Source organism: Agelaius phoeniceus, chromosome 2 (genome assembly GCF_051311805.1).
Source record: "Agelaius phoeniceus isolate bAgePho1 chromosome 2, bAgePho1.hap1, whole genome shotgun sequence".
NCBI classification, from domain to species: Eukaryota; Metazoa; Chordata; class Aves; order Passeriformes; family Icteridae; genus Agelaius; species Agelaius phoeniceus.
The window spans coordinates 16,021,782-16,043,312 of record NC_135266.1 but is presented as its reverse complement, the minus strand read 5'-3'; the positions used below and the strand labels follow the sequence as shown (position 1 = coordinate 16,043,312).

Below are 21,531 nucleotides of genomic sequence, written 5' to 3'. Positions count from 1 at the left end.
GCAAGGTGACTCTTGCAGGGGGAAATATAGGACAGACAAGGCAGTATCTAAGTAACAATACTGCATTATAAACATTGTCACATATGGGGTATATAAGATGAACTGGTTAGTATGAATACAGTTTAAGAGTTTTGATAGAGTGTATTTTAACTGAGACCACAATTTTTTTTAAGGAATGCAATTTCAAAAGTATAGTAATTTGAAGTTGTCACATACAAAGCAAACATATAACTCTAATAAATTTAAAAAAGATTGCCTCTTTGAGCTTTGTAATACAGTGAATTTTTAATCACTCTGCAGTGAATAAAAATCAAAGCAAATGAAATTAATTGCTTGCTTCCTTTTGATTAAAGTTATCTTTCTTAAAGATTAATTTCTGTGCATTGTGTTGACTGAAGGTAATTAATGTGGTACAGAAACTTTATGCTGAATTATTCTCAATCAGTTCCACAGACTTCAGTAATTCACATTGCATTGGAGTAACAGAATAAAATACCATGTAAAATTAATTTAAACTAAAGCCTGTTCTTTTTTTTTTTTTTTTAGAAGAAAAGACTGAATCTATGATAGAATTTATGTTCAAATTTTAGGTTTTAGGTTTTCAACTACCTCTCATATTACTCAGAGAAATACTTCTTCACTGAGCTTACTTGCTTAGGCAAATTATGCAAGTTCAGGGAAGGCAAACCTGGGACCTAAAACTTGAGGCACTCTTAGTCAAGACCAAAGAAGTCCTCTCCTTTCAGAACTACAAAACCCACTAGGTATCTGAATTTCTTCTTGCTCTTGAATCAGAAGGTTTGTCACTTAAGCTTACGCAGTCACACAAATGGCCCCAGACAACAGCCATTGATGTCCCTAGGAAGGCCAGATCCACAGTGTAGAGACTCAGGAGCTCAGAGAGAAGGCAAAAGCCCACCTGGTGTTCCCTGTACTGTTCCCTGAACTACCAGTTCCTCTGGTTCTTAGCTGCAGTCTGCATAATTCAGAGAAGAGATAGGTTTAATTGTTTTTCCTCTCCTGGTTTTCTGTCTCTCACCCTTTCAGCAGCAAAGCAGCCCAACTTAACATACATAATCTACTTTCTAAATGTAGTCATGCATTTTGCAATTATTAACACCAAATGTGAATATTTTCTATCCTTTCAGTTTTCAGAACAATACTGTTCTTTCTATATAATATTCTGATCTTTTTTGGAACTAATGTTTTGACCCATTTACTTATGACTAGTGTTTTCATTGCTCTAAGTCCTTGAGAAACTCCCCTAGTAGTCTACTTACAGCTTAAGAATTATTTTCTGTCCTTAGCAAAAACTACATCTATGCCTCATTTATTAGTTCTCTAATAATTCAAGTTTTAGCTAGCAGGTATTTAAATAAAGCCATATCTGCAGCATTTCTGAATTCCAAACAGAAAACAGATACTATGGGTTCATTTACTTAAAGGAAAACAAAGTCTTCTTTCACTTATGGAAGGAAGCAAGAAGCACTAAGGGCCCTTCTTTCCTTCTGCCCTCCATGTTTTCAAATGCAGAGATGGCAATAACTTCAGTGAAACATTTAGAAAAATCTACAAAAATCAGTTACAAAATGGAAAACTAAAGTCTACCAGAGAATACAGACACCCAATAACCCTCTCAGATTTGAGTGTTCCTATGAGAAATGTACAGCTCTGCCCATGCATGGAAAGGAAAACCCCTTTGTGACATTTCAAGGCAGGCTGGACAGAACAAGCTTTTATAACAGGCCATTGAAAGAGAGAGATTTAAGGTAGAATCCAGATTTTGCACTTATGGGAAACATAAAACACATACAAAAAGACACTGAACTGCTTACTAACGTACCAACCTTATTCCCCTAATGGAAGAAGCTGTAAAATTCCATTCATGAATCTGTTTCTGTAAAGAACAAATAGATAAAATCAACTGCAGTTTAATGACTTAATACTGAAAACAAAGTCACAGGTAAGGAAAATAAAGGTTTTCCAACATGTCTCTCTCTTTCCTTCTTTCTCTCTCTTTCTTTCTTCCCCCTCGCTCCCATATTTTGCAATAAGATTAATACCTGGGTAAATACATTGCTATTTTACTTCATTTTGAAGAAAAAATGAATATAAATGGCACAGGGTAGAAGCAAAGGCCACATTTCCTCATGTAAATTCAACCTGAAGAATAAGTTGCACAGCACAATTTACCAAATATTATGTTTTGATGCAATACATCTACGTTTCACATTAAACATGGAGCAGACCATGTGCCACTCTTATCTAGGCTCCAAGGAAAGGCAAATTCACCAGTCTCCCTAAGAGGTTTTGAGCCAACAGCTTTGGCCCAGGGAACACACTGGAGGCAAAACAGAGGAAGGACAGCCTGTCTCTAGGACTGCAGCCCTCCATAAATCCAATTATAGCTATGAGCTGGATTTTGTTTAGCAATGTCAGATATGCACCAAAAATTTGTTCCACAAAGCAAAGTTGTGTCAGACACATTCACCTGAAACAGTGAAGTAGAAAAATATACAGGAAAAACTGTTCACAGATCCAGGTAATTATGTGGTCTTGTCCTGCTCCAACATGCTTCTTTTCCACACTTTGTCTCTATGCTTTTGGTCTATTCTCCATCTATGTTGTTCTAATATGAAGAAAGTGTAGCAAAATAGGATTTCAAGTCTTTCAATGTGAAACTCAAATTATTTCTCATTTTTAATAGCTGACACTGTCCATAACTGTGCCTACTCCTTTCTTAATCCCCTGTTCCCTATCCAATAATCCAAGACACCAAATATTTTATTTCTTGACACTTACTTGTCACAGGCCATTTTTTCTAGTTTCAAATATTACAGTTGTAAAAGTTTAAAATGCCTAAAACATTGAACACAATTCTGGGCTTTATCTTTACTTTTAATCTTTGACCTGCATTTTAACTAAACTCACAGAATTCAAATGAGAAATATTATGAGCAGACCAAATAACACTTCTAAGAGACATGGTCAAGAAAAGTTAAATCTGAGTGACATCAGAACCATTTGATTTCTAATCATAGTCACTCCTTTTATTTTCTCTGTAAAATGTCAACTTTTGTATCTGCACAAGAGATGCTGAGGCTTGGGCTTCACAGAAATGTAGCAAATTTTAAATTATTGTAAAGTGCTCCAAAGTCTACATGTAAACAACTACTTTATGTAAAATGAATCAGTACATTTAACAAACTTGCTGACACTTTTACCATTTCAGGGGGAGAGACATGCCACAAAGACAGAGAGCTCTCATCTGCTTCACTGTTGATTGAAACATAGGCAGGCTGGTAGACTTTAGTTGGTTCTATCACCAAAACCTGAAGACAAAGAGCATTTTTCCTTAAGAAACCAGTAGCTAATACACTACAGTATCTTCAGATGCTCAGATATAAACAAAAGGTAATTTTGAAGTAAGACCTAAAAAATTTTCAAGGGAGACAGGAGGCCAAGGCAAGGCAGGAATAGTCTGTGTTCTTATGAACAACAGAATAGCAGTATCACAATTTGTTATAGGGGACTTACAAGTATTTCTTAGAATGCTTTTAGGTTGCTGGGTTAATTTTTTTATAGCATAAAGATTAAGAAAGTACAGGGGTTTGGTTCATGCAGTGAAACAACAGGCAGTTAAATTTTTAAGTATTATGTTTAGAGTCTTCCAATTCTTGTAATATCCTATCCAGAAACATAAAACATACAAAACTTGTTTGGACATAATATCTTACTGGAAATCTCAGTCCATTAGTTGTTTCTTTCGTTGCCTCAAAAATTATATCTAGCCAGAAAGTCAATCTTTCTTGTTTAGGAGAATGTTCTATGGTGAGTTTCTTGAAACGCTGAATTAACATCAGATTCTGAACTAATGATTTCAAGTACCTAGAATGTATCGAATTAGTGAGTTAACAGAGAGAAAACAAAATTCAACCAGATTCTAAAACCACTTCACTGACTTAGACATCCAAAATGAAATGTGTTTTAAAAGCTACCACAATGGAAATGGTAGTGTTGATTTTTACAGATTTCTGGAAAGAATAGCAAGTTTAGACAAAGCCTTGAGTCACAAGCTCACATGAATGTTCATGAACAATAGCTTTTTGCAAATGGGTATGGTTACACAAGTAGTTACATGGGGATTAGACAGGATATGATGAACTAGAAGATGGTGGAAGGAAGCAGCAGCTATCTTAACTCTGAAAACAATGGTTTCATAATTTTTCAAGATTACTTCACAAGGAGTCATTACTAATATCCAAGCGCTTTCTTATAAAATACATGCTTCAATGGGATATAACTGACAATGTTGGAGAACCTAATTTTTCACCTTCCCCCTTCCTTCTCATAATAAAAGAACATAGCATAAACTAAGAGTTGCAAACAATCTAAGATGGAAAAATCCAATCAAGTTATCCATGTGACTGCAAGATTTTTTAAATTTCTGTATTTCCCCATAGTTTAGTGCTTGAGCAACAGCCTTCTACCACATACCACACTGGAGGTTTCAGCTTAAAAAGCTTCTCTGCTGCTTGTACTGCTTTACCAACATCATTTGCCAGCATGCTCACGCTGAAGAACTGTCCCACATCCCAGTAATTGTTCATTTTTTCTAGGCTTCCTTTTCTTCCCAATAAACTGTTTAACCGTACACCTGTAAAATTTCAATTGGAAACCACAATTTTCTATCACTAAAACACTCTTTTGTGTTTTTTACTGGTAAGTTTATCAGTAAAAGACTAATTTAAGACTTGATTAAGCATTACTGATGAAAATAAAGAGGAGTAAGTTTTCCCCAGAAAATAACATTGCACAATACAGAGGAAGGATCTGCAAATCACACCTCCAGTGAAGAACCCCCATGACACAGGGCTGAAAAACCTCTTTTACCTCCTGTCTGGGCTATCTGCCTCTTGATTCTCAGTGTAAGATGCACAAATCTGTGTCCTCATCTGCATTTACTGCAAGAGATCCATGGCTAGAGGTTCAAACAAGTCCACCTCAGAGCAGGGTCAGAGAAATAACTTAAAGCCATGTTTGCACTCAACATTTAAGGCTCAAATATGCATTTCAGGCAAGACCAGATTCCAAATATAATGTTCAGCTATCATCTCCCTAGGAAGATCTGCATATCTCTAGGTAGACAAGTAACTCCCCTGGTAGGTCCTTCCAGGCAATAATTCTTGTGGATCTCTCAACTCAGTGACAACAGAAACCCTTTCCTGGCATTCCTGAGGAGAACTGGGCCACACTGTCTCTTCCTGTTTTTGTGCCCTGTTGGTTCTGCAATGGGATAATCTCTGTGGTGCAGCAAAGGCAGTTTACAGATGGTGCTGAAGTTGGTTCTTTGTTGTTCTCCAATCTCTGGGTCCCTTTACATGGGCCATGATACCAGAAAGCTGCCAGAAAGCTGCTCCAAGGCAGCCAGAAGGAAAATGTGCTTTTGAGATCCCTGTGCTTTAGGCTGCCATCCAGGACCCACCACAAAAAAGCCTTAACCACCCTTGTCTCTATGCAACCCATCACTGTAAGTACTTTGTTTTCTTCACAGGGAGAGAAGCTGAAAACCTGTCTGTGGCACTGTGTGGCTATTTACCTATTTTTCTCAGTTCCATTGAGCTTTCAAACTGTTGTCCTGCAACAAGCAGCAAAACTGCAAGGTTAATTCCAGAATAGAGAGTTGGCTGGAGTTCAAATCCTTTGCGATACCTGCAGAGAAGAGTCAAGAACTCAAATCTCATTGTTTAGAAGAACTGAAATATTGCAAAGTTTTGACAGGTATTTTAAGGTATTGATTTACTGTAAGGATTATATGACTAGCTGGCACCGATGGCCTCAAACCCTTTGTTTTAAAGCTTCATATTCATTAAAGGTAACTGAGACACAGCTGACACAGGCTGAGTGCCTGCCAGTAGCTGGTGCAGGATCAAGAGATCCACCTGAAGCTTGCAAGTTCACTGCTCCCCACCCATGTTGCATGGTGGGGAAAAGAGGGGGTGGGAGAGAATATTGCACAATTACAGTTCAAACCCACATTGCTAAATTATTATTGTACTCAGCAGTATGATTATACAAACACACCTATATGAACAGTATGTCTGTGAGAGCCTGTGTGCATATGCATGCATTAATGTCTTAAGAAAATTTATAACACTGTTTATCACCAGTAGACCACTGCATTTCCTGGGGATCCACAATGGAAACCATCCTTGCACAGAGGACTAACATAACCCCATGATCTCATTTGTACTTCATTTTGGCCTTAAGACACATCAATTATATATTTCCTCAATAAAGACACAGGTTAGTCAACATCCCTCCCAATAAGGTGCATCATTCAATTTCCAGGATCGTTTATAAAGAGAAGCAAGGAAATACATATACAAAGATCTGATGCTCAGTAAACCACTTATTCAAACAGGACCCTGAAAAACACAGATAAGTAGAAAAACTGATCTTCTAATTATTACAGCCCTGCTTTTCATATCCAGAAGTTAAAAGTCTAAAAATGCTTTTAAACAGATTTTTTTGGTGTTTTTGTTTGGTTTTTTTTTCTGTTACCATTCAATGGAATGATCTCGACTATTGGTATCTTTACAGTCAGAATCAAGAAACATATCCTTGTAGATCCTCCCACATAAGCAAAACATGTCTGGAGCAGGGTGATCACACGTCTGCAGGACTTGAAGCATAACTTGTAGTGCCTTCTCTCTGTCACCTGCATTATTTCTTCTGAAATCAAATACAGAGAATAATATAAATGAGTTCAGACCTGAAACAGTAACTGCAAGATGGGAGAACAGTATCCCTCATCTCTCCCACAATCCATCCATCATACACACACTTGACTTTGTTTAGACTGATGCATGATTGTTGGTTGACTGATAAAACCCAAATTCAGTCTCCTGTCATTGGTCTCTATGTGTAGCTCACATAAGAACTGAAGCAAACCCAGAACTCCTCTTTGACAAAAATCTGCCATCTAATTTGATTCCTTCCTGTGTACACAAGCACACCCTGAACATCCTGCAGTAAGAAAAAAGTGCCTGTTTAGTGCTCATTCCTGACAACACTTAACAAAAATGGCCATTTTCAGCATTCTGTGTGACAGATCATTCAGCTATGTCCAAGATTTGTAATCTTGTATCCAGAGAATCCAGAAACAATACCAGGAAATACCAACTGATTGCAGGAGAAGCCAGGTCAATCCAATCTTATTCAAGAGAATGACAGAGCTCAATATGGAGCCTTTGAACTCCAACAAGAATAGAAGGGTGAAATTGAACTGTATTTCTTAATTAAAATTCTTCAGATTGCAAAAGGATTTGGAAAACAAACAGCTGTGATACAGCATGTTTTGACAAACATTTAAGAACTGTGTTAATAAGAAAATGGTGATTAAATAACATTTCCATTCCTTATTATTATTAAACAGTCAGAATTTTGGCCTCCATTTACCTTGCTGTTTTTCTAAGTTCAGAACTCAATATTCACTGCAAAAAGTCACTTAGAACAAACAACAATGTCTATTTGCAAGAGTAATGCAAACACAGATGAAGAGTTTAATAGCCTTTTCAACACTTTTTTCCATCACCAGAGAGAGTTAAAATATTTACCAACCCCTTTTTAGAACTGTTTACAATTTTCCAATCCCCACCTAGGTATCCATGAACAGGCCTACAAGGACTATCACTACTTTGTCAGCAATACCAGTAGCAGATAATGGTTTCTGGTAAATGTATTACTTGCATGCCCCAAAATGATTAATATTTATTGTAAAGGGGCTCTGTTCCTTAGGTAACCAGCTGATGCAGTAAGACCAGTAACAGCACATCTGTAGCAAAATTCAGGCTTCTGTGCATATTAGGTGATGGAGAACATCTAATAAGATTAAACAGCTTTGTAGCTGGTTGTTAAGGCTTTATCCTGCCTTTGATGTCACTGGCAGAGCATAAACTTTCACATCAAGTACTTGAATATTTTTAAAGCCTTTTTTCTTCAGATTAACTGCTCTGAAATAAATATTGGTCTTCTCTAATAAGCACACAAGGAAAAATTTGGTATCTTTTTCAGTTTTACAAGAAATAAACAGGAGGTAAAAACTGTAAATCCATTGCCCAGGTCAGCATGCTCTAACCAAACCTCTTCTGGACAAACCAGATTCTTTCACTAGGAGTACCCAAGTTTCACTGTTGTTAACACTAAAGCACAGAAAATTGAGTAAACAGAGCTTAGAACAAAATTAAGCCCTGATATTAAAGTCCAGTAGTTCCCTGGTCTTGTATATAGTGATCACAAAAGCTGGCATGTGTTCTGTGCTCTTCCTGAAAACACAAGAAATGCACAACTAAAACCTTACGTTCCACTTCAGTATGGAAACAGAAAATCTAAAAATCACTGCTTTCTCAAGTCTGCCTTCTGTGAAATAGGTTATTTATTAATGTTGATATAAAGAGGTGTTAGGTACTGATTGAGAAAAGTATAATTAAAGAAGAAATACAATGAACAAAGCAAGACACTGCTTAAAATGGGACATTGTGCAGATTTAACATCCCTGGTCATCAAAGGATGAACCTGTACACACCAAATACAATACTAGGAGATTGTTACAGACGACCAAGCTCTAAATAAACACTGTACTAAAGACCTTAAAATGAAAGATCTCTCTCTCTTATACGGAAAAAAATATTGTTAAAAATAATTAAACACAACAAAATTTAGCACATGACAAGCATGCACTCATCTAACAGGATATAATTAAATAATAATCAGTTTAGGTATCTTTATATTAGACCCTGTTTTTCACTGCAGCAGAATTCAATGCCCATTGGATAATACAAAACCCATACACCAATTATAATAATTTACAAATTTAGGAAGTTATCAGCTTCTGAATCCCAAAAAAGAGGGGGAAAACAAAGAAAAACACCCAAACAACCTGAAAGATCACATAAGCTCCAAGCAAGTTTTCTGAAGTCAGTATGAAAATATTCTATTGGATAATATGCGGAAACTGTTATGCTTGACCAAGATAGGTTTTCATTTCTTATTTCAGACCCCACACTTTGTCAGGTCTGCATGCCTGACAGCTCATAATTTGTTTCAAGGTGCCTTGACAGAGATCTGTGGTGTTATCAATAGAGTAGAAGAGATTACCTTAAGCCATTAAGGCTTAGCACTGACTTCTATTTTTTTTAAACCAATCTCAACTATGTTAGCTTCCCCATGCTCCCCAGACCCCATTTAAAGCCACACTAGAACAAATCACAAAAAATCCTGTCATAAAGGACTGCTGGAGGTCATCTAATAGAATCCTCCTCTCACAGCAGGTCCATGGCCCAGCACTAGATCATAGCAGGCCTGGCTGTGTCTGAAAAGCTAAATCTATTAAACCTCCAAGGATGGAGATGCCACAGCCCCTCTGAACAGGGAAAGCCAAAATACTGTATATGATGATGCACAGGCATGAGAAGGAAGGCAGAAAATGTTCTCTTTATGGATTAACTTGGTACAACAGGTAAGACTTGCAAAGTACATCCCCTGAATATGAAGTTTTATAAGCTAGAGCAGAATCTTAGTAGGCAGCTACAAAAATGACCCTACCAGGTAATTTTACTGCTCCTTGGTGCTTCCAGGCCATCTTGCACTGAAACAATGTCCCTCATGGTATCACACAAACAAGTCAACTTTAGGAATGAAATAGAATTTTGAAATTGGCATTTTTCAATGGTGCTCTTCAACACACAATCTGTTAAACTCTTCACATCTGGAAGAAGATATGTCCTACCTTAAAGAAGTTTGCATACACACTCAGTGAAAATATAAGCTACTTTTCATATATTTTTGGGGTTTAGGGGGCACAGTTTTTAGAATCACTACTCACACTCTGAAAATTTTTTCAAAATATAGTTTTAATGGTCAATGAGGTAAGAAAAAGGAGTACTACTACAATTTATTGAGAAACTATATTAAAAAACCCCATAGGTCTTGGTAAGTGTTTCATACAACTCCTTTTTTTTTCTTACTGGTTTCTTCGTTAGCACATTTTAATCTCTTACTGCAGTTGTTACCTTGTGAGAACTTGCAGAGAAACCAAACAGAGAAAATGAATCTACGTTATCTGAACATGACAGCAGCAGAATCTGCTGCCAGTTAAGAAAGAGATCTGCAAGTTACTTCCAAAAACTAGGGCAATTATGAAAATATCCTAGTGCTCAATAAAACACTGCCAAGTCTCCCCAAGCACAATTCTAGGAACTAAAAGGAAATGATCAAGGAATAAAAATTAAAAACAAAAAATTGTGATGCCTTTTACAAATACCCAGCACATTAATTGTCAGTACTGTGCACAGTTTTAAGCTTTATTTAAAAAGGAAACTAAACTATTAGGATTAGGGGAAAAAATTCAAATTGAGGGAATGATCAATGATACAGAATTGTTTCTGAATCTTCAACAAACTAAGGTTTTTCTGACAGAAATGGCTACATAGGATTTTTTTTTCTTAAAACAAAAGCTGTCCTGCTGGGTACCTTTATAGCCTCTAATCACTTCCTCAGAATTCATGTCAGTGTTCTGCTGCCAGTTTGGTTTTGTCTGACAGCAAAACCAAATCCTCCAGAAACTGCTGGCTGATGCACTTGCCAGTTTGCCAGCTTGCTCACTGCAGTTCTGCCACGTGGTTTATCTGTCTGCAGACCCTACCATGCTCCTTCCATCACAGAAGCAATCTTCTCACCTCCCTGGTCTACACAAGCCTCTTGCATCTGTCTCCCTGTCTTATCCAACTATCTACTCCTCCTTTACCTCCCTGAATTATTCTGTAGGGCAACAAACTCCTATCACAGCATCTCACCTGGAACACATAGTTAAAAAAAAAATTAAAAAAAGGTAGGTTTTTTCCTTTCTCTTTGATATCATAGCTCCTTTCTTGCTCTCCAAATCCATCTTCTTGACGGTGAATCTTTCTCTACACTCTAGTCTTTATAAGGAGACCTAGTTTTAAATACTCCTAAACCAAAAAAAAAAATCTTCCTGCTTCAGAAACTGGTTTTACCAGCTTTAAAGAATTGGCATGGTTACAGAGCCAGAACTACACTCAGTGAACCAGGCCTTTGCCCAAAAAAGTCAACAGGAACAGTGTGTTTTTCACTGAGACAAGAATTAGCTCACTCTGTTGGTAACAGGTAGTGTAATTATTTTTCTCAGCTTTTTGTTCACATCTTCCCCTGTATGGTTTGCTTCAATCTAGCTAGATGGAGAAGACTATATATGACAAAAAACTCTTGTATTAATGGAAAGTATTTTCTCAAAGGAATAAACATTTGCTTTCTTTTTCATTCCATGTCTTAATGACAGCAAAAACTTTTAAAAAAATCTTAATTATTAAGAAGTATGAGAACTCATTTTAAAGAGTTAGTACACTTGCATTCTCATTTAAAACCAGAAAATAATTTTTTGAGTTAAGATATATTTCACTGAAGATGTAATTTGCTTGTAGAATCTTCAATATTTGAAACAGTGAATGAGGACAACAAGACCCTAAATTAGGCTTTGACAAGAACTAAATTTGCAAGCCTCCAAACAGATATGACAAAAAAACTAGCTTTTTTCCCTCCCTCATATACACCCCAGGTACTTCATGAAAGCCAGGCATGTAAAAGGAGGAGGCCCACAACATGTTTTTTTACTAAATTTGAGTAATCACAGAACAGAACATTTTAAATACCCTAGTGCTTAACAATGGGAACAATTTTCAGTGGCTACTATTATTCACAATTACTAGTATTATTCACAATTACTAGTGATTTTCTACTTGCACCCTATTACATCCTTCACTTGTTAATTGCCCTCTTTTATTATGGTACTGGAATATGTTGCTCGTTAAAACACAGCATGCTGAGTTAAATAATAGTGACTGCAGCTGTCCTCATCTTTAATATAAAGGAAGATAGAAGTGCTCTGGAAAGAGACTAAAATTTTCACAGTTCTGGCCTCATGCCAGGACTGGGTTTGGTTTTGAAGTCTACTCTGTTTGGAACAGATTTTGGCATACCCTTGGGACTCTTTGCAAGTTTCCAGGACATTATAACTCCAGCTCTGGTAAGTAAGACCAATTAGAAAATTTAATTGGTCTTAAGTACTCCTTACACAGTGCTTGCCTCCCAGGCAAGGTGTACCATGGACTGAAACAAACAGCCATCCACATCTGGAACACCCAGCCCTCAATTGCACAGCATCTTACTTCATACCCCAGCTGTGAATACAAATATTGAAAATACTCATGTTGCACATTTGGACTGAACTTATATCTAAAGAGGTCTAAATTAAGATACAATTAGACTTATATCTCAGCTAGGAGGCAACAAGGAACAATGTCTTAAACCAGCCTGTGTCTGTACAGAAGGGAGCAAAGTCTGCTCTGCTCCTACGTTACATCCAAATTATTTAGCTTAAGACACTGGAGAAGCAATAGCCCTTTGCTCCATCACCCAGGGATGGTGATATATTCAGATTGCCCAGGCTTGGAAACAAGCACAAGCCTGCCACTGCAAACATCCATTGTTAGCCTCTGATAACAGACAGGAGAGATGACAAATCCAAGATGCTTTCAGGCAGCCAGAGAGGAAGACAGCAATCTAGGAGAGGGGCTGTGCTTAAACACCTGCTACATGAATCAGGGCTCCAGAAATCAGCATGGAAGTGTCTGCCTGCCCTACAGATGACAGTACCTATCTGCTCAGTACCCACCAGTGAGGCCCAGCCTTGCTTTGCTATGATCCAAGACAAATCAGACACAGGCTGGCTCTGGGCAAAGGACATGCAGCTAGGCTGGAATGGCACAGAACCTAAAGTGAAACATGGCTGTCCCTTGCCTGAGCACTACTTGTTAACCTGGAGCTGCACACAGCTGTGCTGCAGGCTGGGCTTGTGCCCAGCTGCTGAAGCAGCAGAGCGCTGGGGTGCCCAGAACCAGCCCTGCAGCCCCTCCTGCCATGGTGCTGGATCTGTGCAGCACCAGAGTTACTCTGACTTGACAATGCAAGCGACACTAACGGCCAGGAGAACTCAGTTACAGAGTCCAAGAAATAAACTAATTACTCTCTCTGGATCACAGTTCTAGTACACTTTTTTATGAAATTAAGCACACATTAACATTCTGCAGGGTCACATATTCTTACAGCTGCTAATTCTGTTCTGCATATGATGTATTGTTTTCCTGGTGGGCTCAATCAGCTGTACTTATCAACATTAATAGTGTTCTGTGTGTTGAAATTAATAGAATATGAACTGAAAATACAATTCTTTATTATAAAGGTAGCTTCTGATAGAAATCACTAAAAATAATTTGTTTTTAAAACAGACAAAATTAGGGATTCAAAATTTTCATTCAAGTAAGATGCTAAATGCAACATTTTAGGGGTCATTTTGAACTAAGTGGACTTGTTAAAAAATGTTTAAGTCTCAGCTTTTGAGTTTTGTCCATTACTTTGTTTGAAGAAGTCAAAAACATCTGTAAAAGCTAAATTCTGCATTCTTACCAATGAAAAACCAGTCATTTATTTCTGAAAAACCTTTTCTATAGAAATGCCTAAATAGCTCCCAAAAGAAAACAAGGAGCATCATGCTGGATGGGGCTAATAATCATTTTAATGAAAGCTGTTGACAGGCAAAGCAAGTTCATGAGCAATTAATTTTATCTTCTCTTACCAGGGTGCTATTGGCATTGTCAAAACAGAAGATTTAATGGCAGGGATTTCACATGCTGCTCAAAATACAAAGAATTTGAAGACCAAGACAGTAAAGGAGCTTGCCAATTTTGTTATGCACATCTAAATGAAAAAGTTTTAAAAACTGATTATATTAGGACATTTCCTAAGGACAAAGCATGATTCTAGCATTATTCTTACTGGCAAATTTAAACATTTTGAGTCAAATTCCTGAAATAATTTTTAAAAGTTCTGAAAAATAGGGCTAAATCCATATGCAGTATTTTTATGAGCAACAGTTTAGTGTTTTCTCTTGTGTCTGATTAAACTGTCAGATAGGACCAGATTTATTACCATTTTCCAGAAAATGCCATAGGAACTGCATTTCCAGATCTATTATTAAGTTCTTAATCTCTTTGATTTATGCCATCCTGATGTTATCCAATGGTGATTTTTAGTTAGCTAATTCACAATCAGCTGGCTAATTTAGTTTAGCTTTAGTTAGCTAGGTACCAATCCTTAATTAGTATGTGGATTCCATCTAGCCAGTTACTTTTATTATTAAATGGGATTTCATTTACACAAGATCTATTTTCTCTGACAATCTTAATGTAAATTCTTTAGAAAAGGAGTAGTTATTATACACAGGTACTACAAAAATCTGTACCTAACTAGAAGAGTTCAATAATATTTCAGTGTTTCCTAAAGAAATTATATGCCTGCAGGTCCTGATGACCATCCAGCCTTCCAAGGAAACTTTATCATGAATGTGTATTCATGGATCAAGCAGTGCTTTTTACCTATTACTTTAATAAATCACTCATAACTCTATCACCCTAAACATTTGAAGACATTCAGAATAATCAGTGACTTAGATTAAACAATCTCAGACTGACCAAGAACCCCTTGGTATCACTGGAGTCTTCTGCAATTAGTCAGGTGGGCTTTGGAACAGATCCACTGTCTCCGAGTTGTTGACAAAACAATGGTTGTTGGAAAATGACAATTTCAAAAGTTACACACTGTCCTGGTGCACAGTAAGTATGGTATTAAGGAGAGATGACTGTGATGAATGTGTGCAGAAAGGGAAGGGAATTTGATATTATCTGCACTATAAATTTACATATAAGCCCCTACGGAACAGCACTAAAGTGAAACAACTTCAATCAATCACCCTCACCGATTCAATGCAAAAGCATAATGAAACTTGATGTTGTGTTGATCAGCCAGGTCACAGGTAGGAAGCATTTCCAGTGTTTCTACCAGCTTCACCATAGCATCATAGTCCTGGGGTGAAATTAAAAAAACAATAAAAAGGATTGAAGTAGAATAAACTGAAAGGAGGGAAGCATCACTAAGCTAAAACGTATCATGATCACATGTACGGTATCACAGCTTCTCAGGGGACTGCTCCTAAGAGAAACAGCCAGGAAGGCTGCGTAGCAACACAGAGGATTTTGTCTGCCCATGTCAGTGCTTGCCTCTTCTTCACCATGATCCCCAAACTACTGAATCCCCATAGCCAGTGTGATCAATTACTCTCCCAGCACCAGTAAAGAGATGACAAGTCTGGCTTTTTCAGGTCTTATTAAGATCTTCTGGTGAATGACACCAGTGCACAATCCAGGTCACCGTGGACTCAACCACAGCTGTCTCTGAAGTACATCAGTCACTTGTGCACTCACTTGGGTTTCTCAGGGGTAACCCACATCTACAGTGCTGAAGAGGCCAGTTTACTGACATTCCAAAGGGCTTTGTGTTACTGAATCTTTTTGTTCAAAACATGTTTTGAGATGAGTACATTTCTCAAGGGAACCAGAGCCAGTCCAAATGAAGTTGGACAAAGTGCTGTAAGGAAAACATGCATTCCAGATTAGAAGATTAGGTAATGAAGGATGATGTGGTCACCCATTGCTCTCACAACCCATTTATACACAAGAAATAGCCAACTTAGTTGCTGACGAGAAAAAAAATCTATAGAATGGTTGAAATTATATTTGAGAATGGATGTTAAACACACAGACTCTCAATTTGGAAAAACAGCTGCTTTAGCAAAAGCAGAATTTATTTTAAAAAAACTAAAACAAGAAAAAAGGGTGCAGTTAGATTTTAAAAGCAAATTAATGTTTCATTGAATTATAGTTCTCAATGTGGGCATCTCTATCCAATACAATGGTCATAACAAAAGTGTTTTCTTAATTTCTAAATATATTTAATATATTTTATGGGGGGAGGGAGGAAAGGTAGAGCAGAGGAGAGCAAGGCAACCATCTTTATTCAGTAGGGTTTTTTGCTTTTTTAAGGCAGTTAAAGATTACTAAAAGCAAAGGGAGAGACCTCGGGAAGTCACCTAATCTGAGTCTCTTGTTCACAGGCAAAATAAGTAAGAGTCTCTATCCCCTTAAACTGCCCAAAAGACAATCCAAATTTAAACAATGTAACAACTGCTCCCATCACTGCTTAACAAACAAAGAAGCACAGGAGAACAAACAAGAGCCAGAACTGCACAGTAAAATAATCCATCTTAGTCTTTAAGCACATACCTGAATGTCTCTGTAGGAAAGAAGCAGGTTTATGACAATGTCAGAAGTCAGCACTTCAGTATTATCCATGCGCAGTTTAATCCTGGCCAGCTCCTTAGCCAGTTCATCTCCTTGGTACTTCTCTCTAGCTTTTCTGATGTCATTTAGCAGTGTTTCTTTATAATAGGCACTAAGAAATTGAAATTAGACATAGGGAAAGAAAACTGTTAAACATTTCTTATGAAACATGGCTACGCTTCTAATAAAAAGTATAATTTCTAATAAAAAGTATAATCTTCTCAGAGTGAGGTTCACATCAAATATTTCCATATTTTTCAATAACTACTTGCAAATATTCCACCTTGCCCTACCTCAGACTGTAGGGCTATGTATCAATAGGCTTACAACCAGGATCCTGAGGCAATTTTACCAACAAAGGAAAACTGGAGCATTTCTTTGCCCCATTACTGACCCTGACAGATGTGGCACTTTGTATTATAAAGGCTGCATCTGAGATAATAAAGTGACACAGAGAAGAAACACCAGTGTGATGTAAAGAGGTGGTATGTTATTTTATCATGAAGGTTGGAAGGAGACTTTCCAACACAGAAACTAAAACAAAAACAAGCCAACAAAAGCTGATTTAGTTGCAATCTCTTTGATGAATATAATACATAATGTGGGCAGGATCTCTGTAAAAGCCTCCAGTAAGTGCATCTTATATACACTAATACCAGTGCACAATCCAACATCAGCGCTTTTGTAAATTGAAAAATAATATATATATTGCCAGCACGATAATTATGAATGGCCTCAACCAGATACTTAGGGGTAAATTTATCCTGGAGCAGGTTATGGAGTCTCTAGTTTGGAACTTAGCACATGCCACCTGACAGATACTCCAGTGCATACAAGTCCATTCTTGTTTACAAATGAGTCTTTCAAAGTATTAAACCTGGTTTAGCATAAGCAAAGAAAATTAAGTGTTCTGTCTCATACACATTATAAGCAAAAGGACAAGGCCACAGTAAGCACTACTGGCAAGCACAGCCTCATACATTTCTGTGCAAGCACAGAAACAAGGCTGAGAGCAGGTGTGGACTGCAAGGTGGGATCAGGACCACACAATAACCCCCAAAGGCTTCAAACCCATTTCCAGAAAGATCTCCAAGAACAGACTGCACGTAATTAATTTGCATACACAGTGAGAAACTGATCTCCAGTGTGGGGAAAACTTATTTATAAAAAAAGAAAAATTCCAAAAAAATTCCAGGGTGCTTGCCTTGCATATGTATCCCAAGACCATGGAAACCCCAGTTGGACTGACACTGGAGCCAGGATGGGTGATCTCTTTTTCTTTCTTTCCTCCTCTCTGCCCCTCTTTAATTTATCTCTCTCTCTCTTCCTTTTCACCCTACACTCTTCATCCAAAACCCTCTGCTGTAACTTACACTAGGAGGTCAAAAGACTAAAACACCAATTTCCATGCCAAGTGTGTAGATTACTAATAAAACTTTGCAAACTTTTCCAGACTCTCTGATTTTTGTCGTTCCTTTAAACCACAAGCATCTAGGAATCTTGGGTGCTCCCTTGCCCTTCAGGGGAGGATGTCACAGGAGGGTCATCCATGGGATTGCAAGGATAGGACCACAAAAGAATAGTAGTGTTTTGGACAAGCCTTTCACTTGGGTGGGATGGCAATGGGGAAACAAACCTGAGGGCCCTCGGTGCTACCTCATGCTTCAGACATTAGGAAAATTAAAAACCAGCAACTCAGCCTCTGTGAGGGTTTTCCAGAAATACATACAAAACCAAAATAGCTGCAGAATACAGGGTGAGCAACTGAGAAAGAAAGACCTCCTTCTCCAGCCCCAATTCTCCAAACTCCAACAGTCCCTTGTAGAAATGGCTAAGCAGTATCATGTTTATTAATTAAATATTAACTAGAAGGTTAATATTTATAAACAAAAACAAATAATGAGAATTACAACTGAATGCCCATGCTACAATGTACACATTTTATCTGATGACAGAAAAGGACAGTTTTTGGCTTTGGACTCTATGAAGAATCTGCATAACTGCAACTGCAGGCCAGGAATACAAAAAGCAGTAAAATTGGCAGCCTCTTTTAACACTATATTAAGTGCAGTGAAAAATAAAAGAATTCATAATCAATGCAACTAGAAATTCTGTACCTTCTTTTTTCATAATATAAAAAAGAGACAATCAAAGGTTCTGGAACTGTATGTGTTGTAACATTACCATGATGTAACATGGACATCCTTCAGAAGGCTGAGAAATTTGTCCACCAGTGGGACACAAAATGGCCCCAGGATATTGTCCCAGCTGGGCTGCATGTACTCAGAGGCTCTTCGTTGGGCATCACTTTCACAGCAAAAGTAGTCAGCACAAGGTGTGACAATGTATGGAATAAAATAATAATTGCCACTTGAAGCCTAAAATAAAAACAGCAAGAGTTTAGAAAACAAATGGAAGTGGAAATATACTTGAGTATATACAAAATATCCTGCTGACAGAAAAAACAGCTAGAGTAGTGCTGGTGTGTAAGAAGTTTTAGTGCACTGTTTAACACAAGATTTGCAAGCATTAAATTCAAGGAAATTTATGTGGAAAAGTTACAAATATTAACAAAGCTGATGAATAAGGGTCCAGGTCTGTTAAGTGACAATAGAAAGAAACTGTTCAGTTTTTCCATTTAATGTAATACATGGACCCTAGTAGGGTCTGACAGTTACCAGCTGATGTTCTGCTCCCAAATTTTTGGCTTCAGAGATGTACTTGCATCCTCTAAGCTCACCCTGTGCTAGGAAAGATATGATGCAGAGCTCCCCACAATGAGAGAAATACAGAAATACAGACACTGGAAGGACTTTATAGAGATGTTTAATCCAGAGGAGCCTACAAAGCATCTGCTGCATGCTACCATCAAAAGCCTACCCAGCCAAACCCCAAACTTTGAAATGTTTTGTAACAGACTTTGTAGGACTTGCAACATAAAATTCTAGAAGTAAAACCCAAAAAAACTTAATATGCCACATAAAATATGTAAATTCAACAAGGTGCTGAAATGGGTGAGGACACAAGAAATGGCCCTTCAGAGCCCAAAACCAGCAAGTTCAGGGTTTTCAGCTCCTGAGCAAGAGCCCAGAAATCAGACCACTGTGAAGGTTTCAACAGCTGGGAGAAGCATCTATATCCTATTCCAGCTATGACAATTCTTTAGTGTTTAAAAGGAAGGTAAGCTTTATATTTGAGAGTAACTATATGGGAGCACTGAGGCAGAGGTCAACATGATTCACCTGCCATGATCAACTACCACTGTGTTGGAGATATCACAGCACTGAACATGCACAGCAAAATCATAGCTGTCCTTTTTTCACATACTCCAAAAATGTAGAAAAGCCACAGCCATTTTTAGTCACCTTGAACAATGGGAGAATGCTGAGATCATGAAAAGAATGGATATGAAGATGGCACATTTTTGAATGTATTAGTAAACTAGACAGGAGAAACAGATTTTTCACAGGAACTTAAAAATGTAGGGCATGCAGTTACTAAAATTACAGATAAAAAAACCTGTATCAGTACATCCTCTTGCTGATCTGAGTGAGGATTTAGAATTTTAAATTATTTCTAGCAGATAAAGATCAAGTCATATTCCTTCCTTACAAACCCTAAGTTAAATTATCCCTGTTGTAACAATATAATTATCTGTTGGATTGTTATCTTTACTTCCCAACAAAAAACTCAGAAAAACTGCAACCCAAGCCACCAATATGCTAGCAAAGTTTTTTCTCAGGTTTATTCAAATAAACAGTAAGTTCTCTGCAACACAAAAGCTGCTTGTCTATTAAGTCTATTCTTAAATCTTTAACAGCAAATTAGCAATTCCTGCAATGAAAAATGCCCATCCAATTTGAAAGGGTAATGAATCTTGAGATGCAAAGAGCTGCAGTTATCTATTGAAAAAGCAATGAAATTTTCAGAAAAAAATTATTTACACATGGGAAATGCTGTATTAATCTTATCCTCAAACATTGTACTGTTATCCAGCCAACATATCATCTATTTGACTTAGATTTCTTGTCTCCTTTTGCATAGTGAAATCTATGCAATTAAATGCTCCCGTCTTCCAGCTTCTTCTGTACAATATTTACATATAATAAATTATAAAACCCTTTCATATAGACTGTGTGGCCTAGGAAAGTCTTTCCTATCTTTATAATGTAAAAACCAGTCCGTCTACTTCTGCTAACAAGAATTAGAGAGGGCTGAATATATCACCCTTGCTTCTTCTGACCTTCTGTTCAGGATGCTGGTCTCTTGATGCCAAAAGCTAATAATTTTGAAAATTATTGCCTTGTCATACACCAACTATTGCTTTTTAAAGATAATTAATAAATGGCTTAGGTATATGTAAAGTAATGTATGCAGCAACCCTACCGGCATATGTATACACATACATATAAAGTCTATAAACTATCACTTATCTAATTATAATAGAATTACAACTTCATAGCTTATCAAGACTATATGATGAGTTGGTTAATTTCAGGATTAGAAGCTAGCATATTTTAACTGTCTGATTTTGCGAAATTTTAAGTTAAAAATTACAGCCAAGCAGACTGAAAAAATCCTCAAAACTCCAAATAGGTCATCTTCCAGTATATAATGCACTAAAAGTTTTGTATTTAATCACAACATTTTAAAATCACAGAACAAACCACGAATTTAAGAACCTGAAAAAAACCCCCAAAACTAGAAAATAATTGCAAATAAGTTGAGAAAGGGACCTGTTCTTCAGGTGAAATAGTTAAAGGAATTAAGCAGAAAGCCATGCCTTGGCTGAGAGGCTGAAAGAGTGAGGCCCACAGAAGCCATTTTTAGGCTCTAGGCAAGCCAGGCCAAATGTAGAGTGGTTTTGTCTTAAAATATTTTCCAAATATTTTTTTAATGCTGTTAAAAGTAAACTTTTGATCTTAATATAAGCAGGTTTTTTAGATTTTACTGGTAAAGTTATTTTGGTGCAACTGTCACTTTGTGACAGAGATGATACACTTGAACTAAAGGTAGGTTTTCTCTAGGTTTTCTCTCAGATAAGTAACATTGAGTAAAAATATCTGCACTTTCAGGGAGGGAATTATTCCTGCCAAGCTATGGGGAAACAAACCTGAGGGCCCTCGGTGCTACCTCATGCTTCAGACATTAGGAAAATTAAAAACCAGAAACAGCCTCTGTGAGGGTTTTCCAGAAATACATACAAAACAGAAATAGCTGCA

The 21,531-nt window shown here is 37.2% G+C and overlaps 1 protein-coding gene across 1 annotated transcript in view; it reads right to left on the bottom strand.

The window, feature by feature from the left end:
• The window catches only part of MAP3K15 (mitogen-activated protein kinase kinase kinase 15), an 80,606-nt gene that overhangs the window by 24,169 nt on the left and 34,906 nt on the right, over positions 1-21,531 (bottom strand). The window contains exons 4-12 of the mRNA XM_054655139.2: positions 18,494-18,687; positions 16,253-16,421; positions 14,890-14,996; positions 6,564-6,734; positions 5,599-5,711; positions 4,497-4,656; positions 3,737-3,887; positions 3,224-3,331; positions 1,848-1,897 (exon numbers count right to left, since the gene is read on the bottom strand). Coding sequence (XP_054511114.2) covers positions 1,848-1,897; positions 3,224-3,331; positions 3,737-3,887; positions 4,497-4,656; positions 5,599-5,711; positions 6,564-6,734; positions 14,890-14,996; positions 16,253-16,421; positions 18,494-18,687 — 1,223 coding nt within the window. The remainder of the gene's footprint in view (positions 1-1,847; positions 1,898-3,223; positions 3,332-3,736; positions 3,888-4,496; positions 4,657-5,598; positions 5,712-6,563; positions 6,735-14,889; positions 14,997-16,252; positions 16,422-18,493; positions 18,688-21,531) is intronic.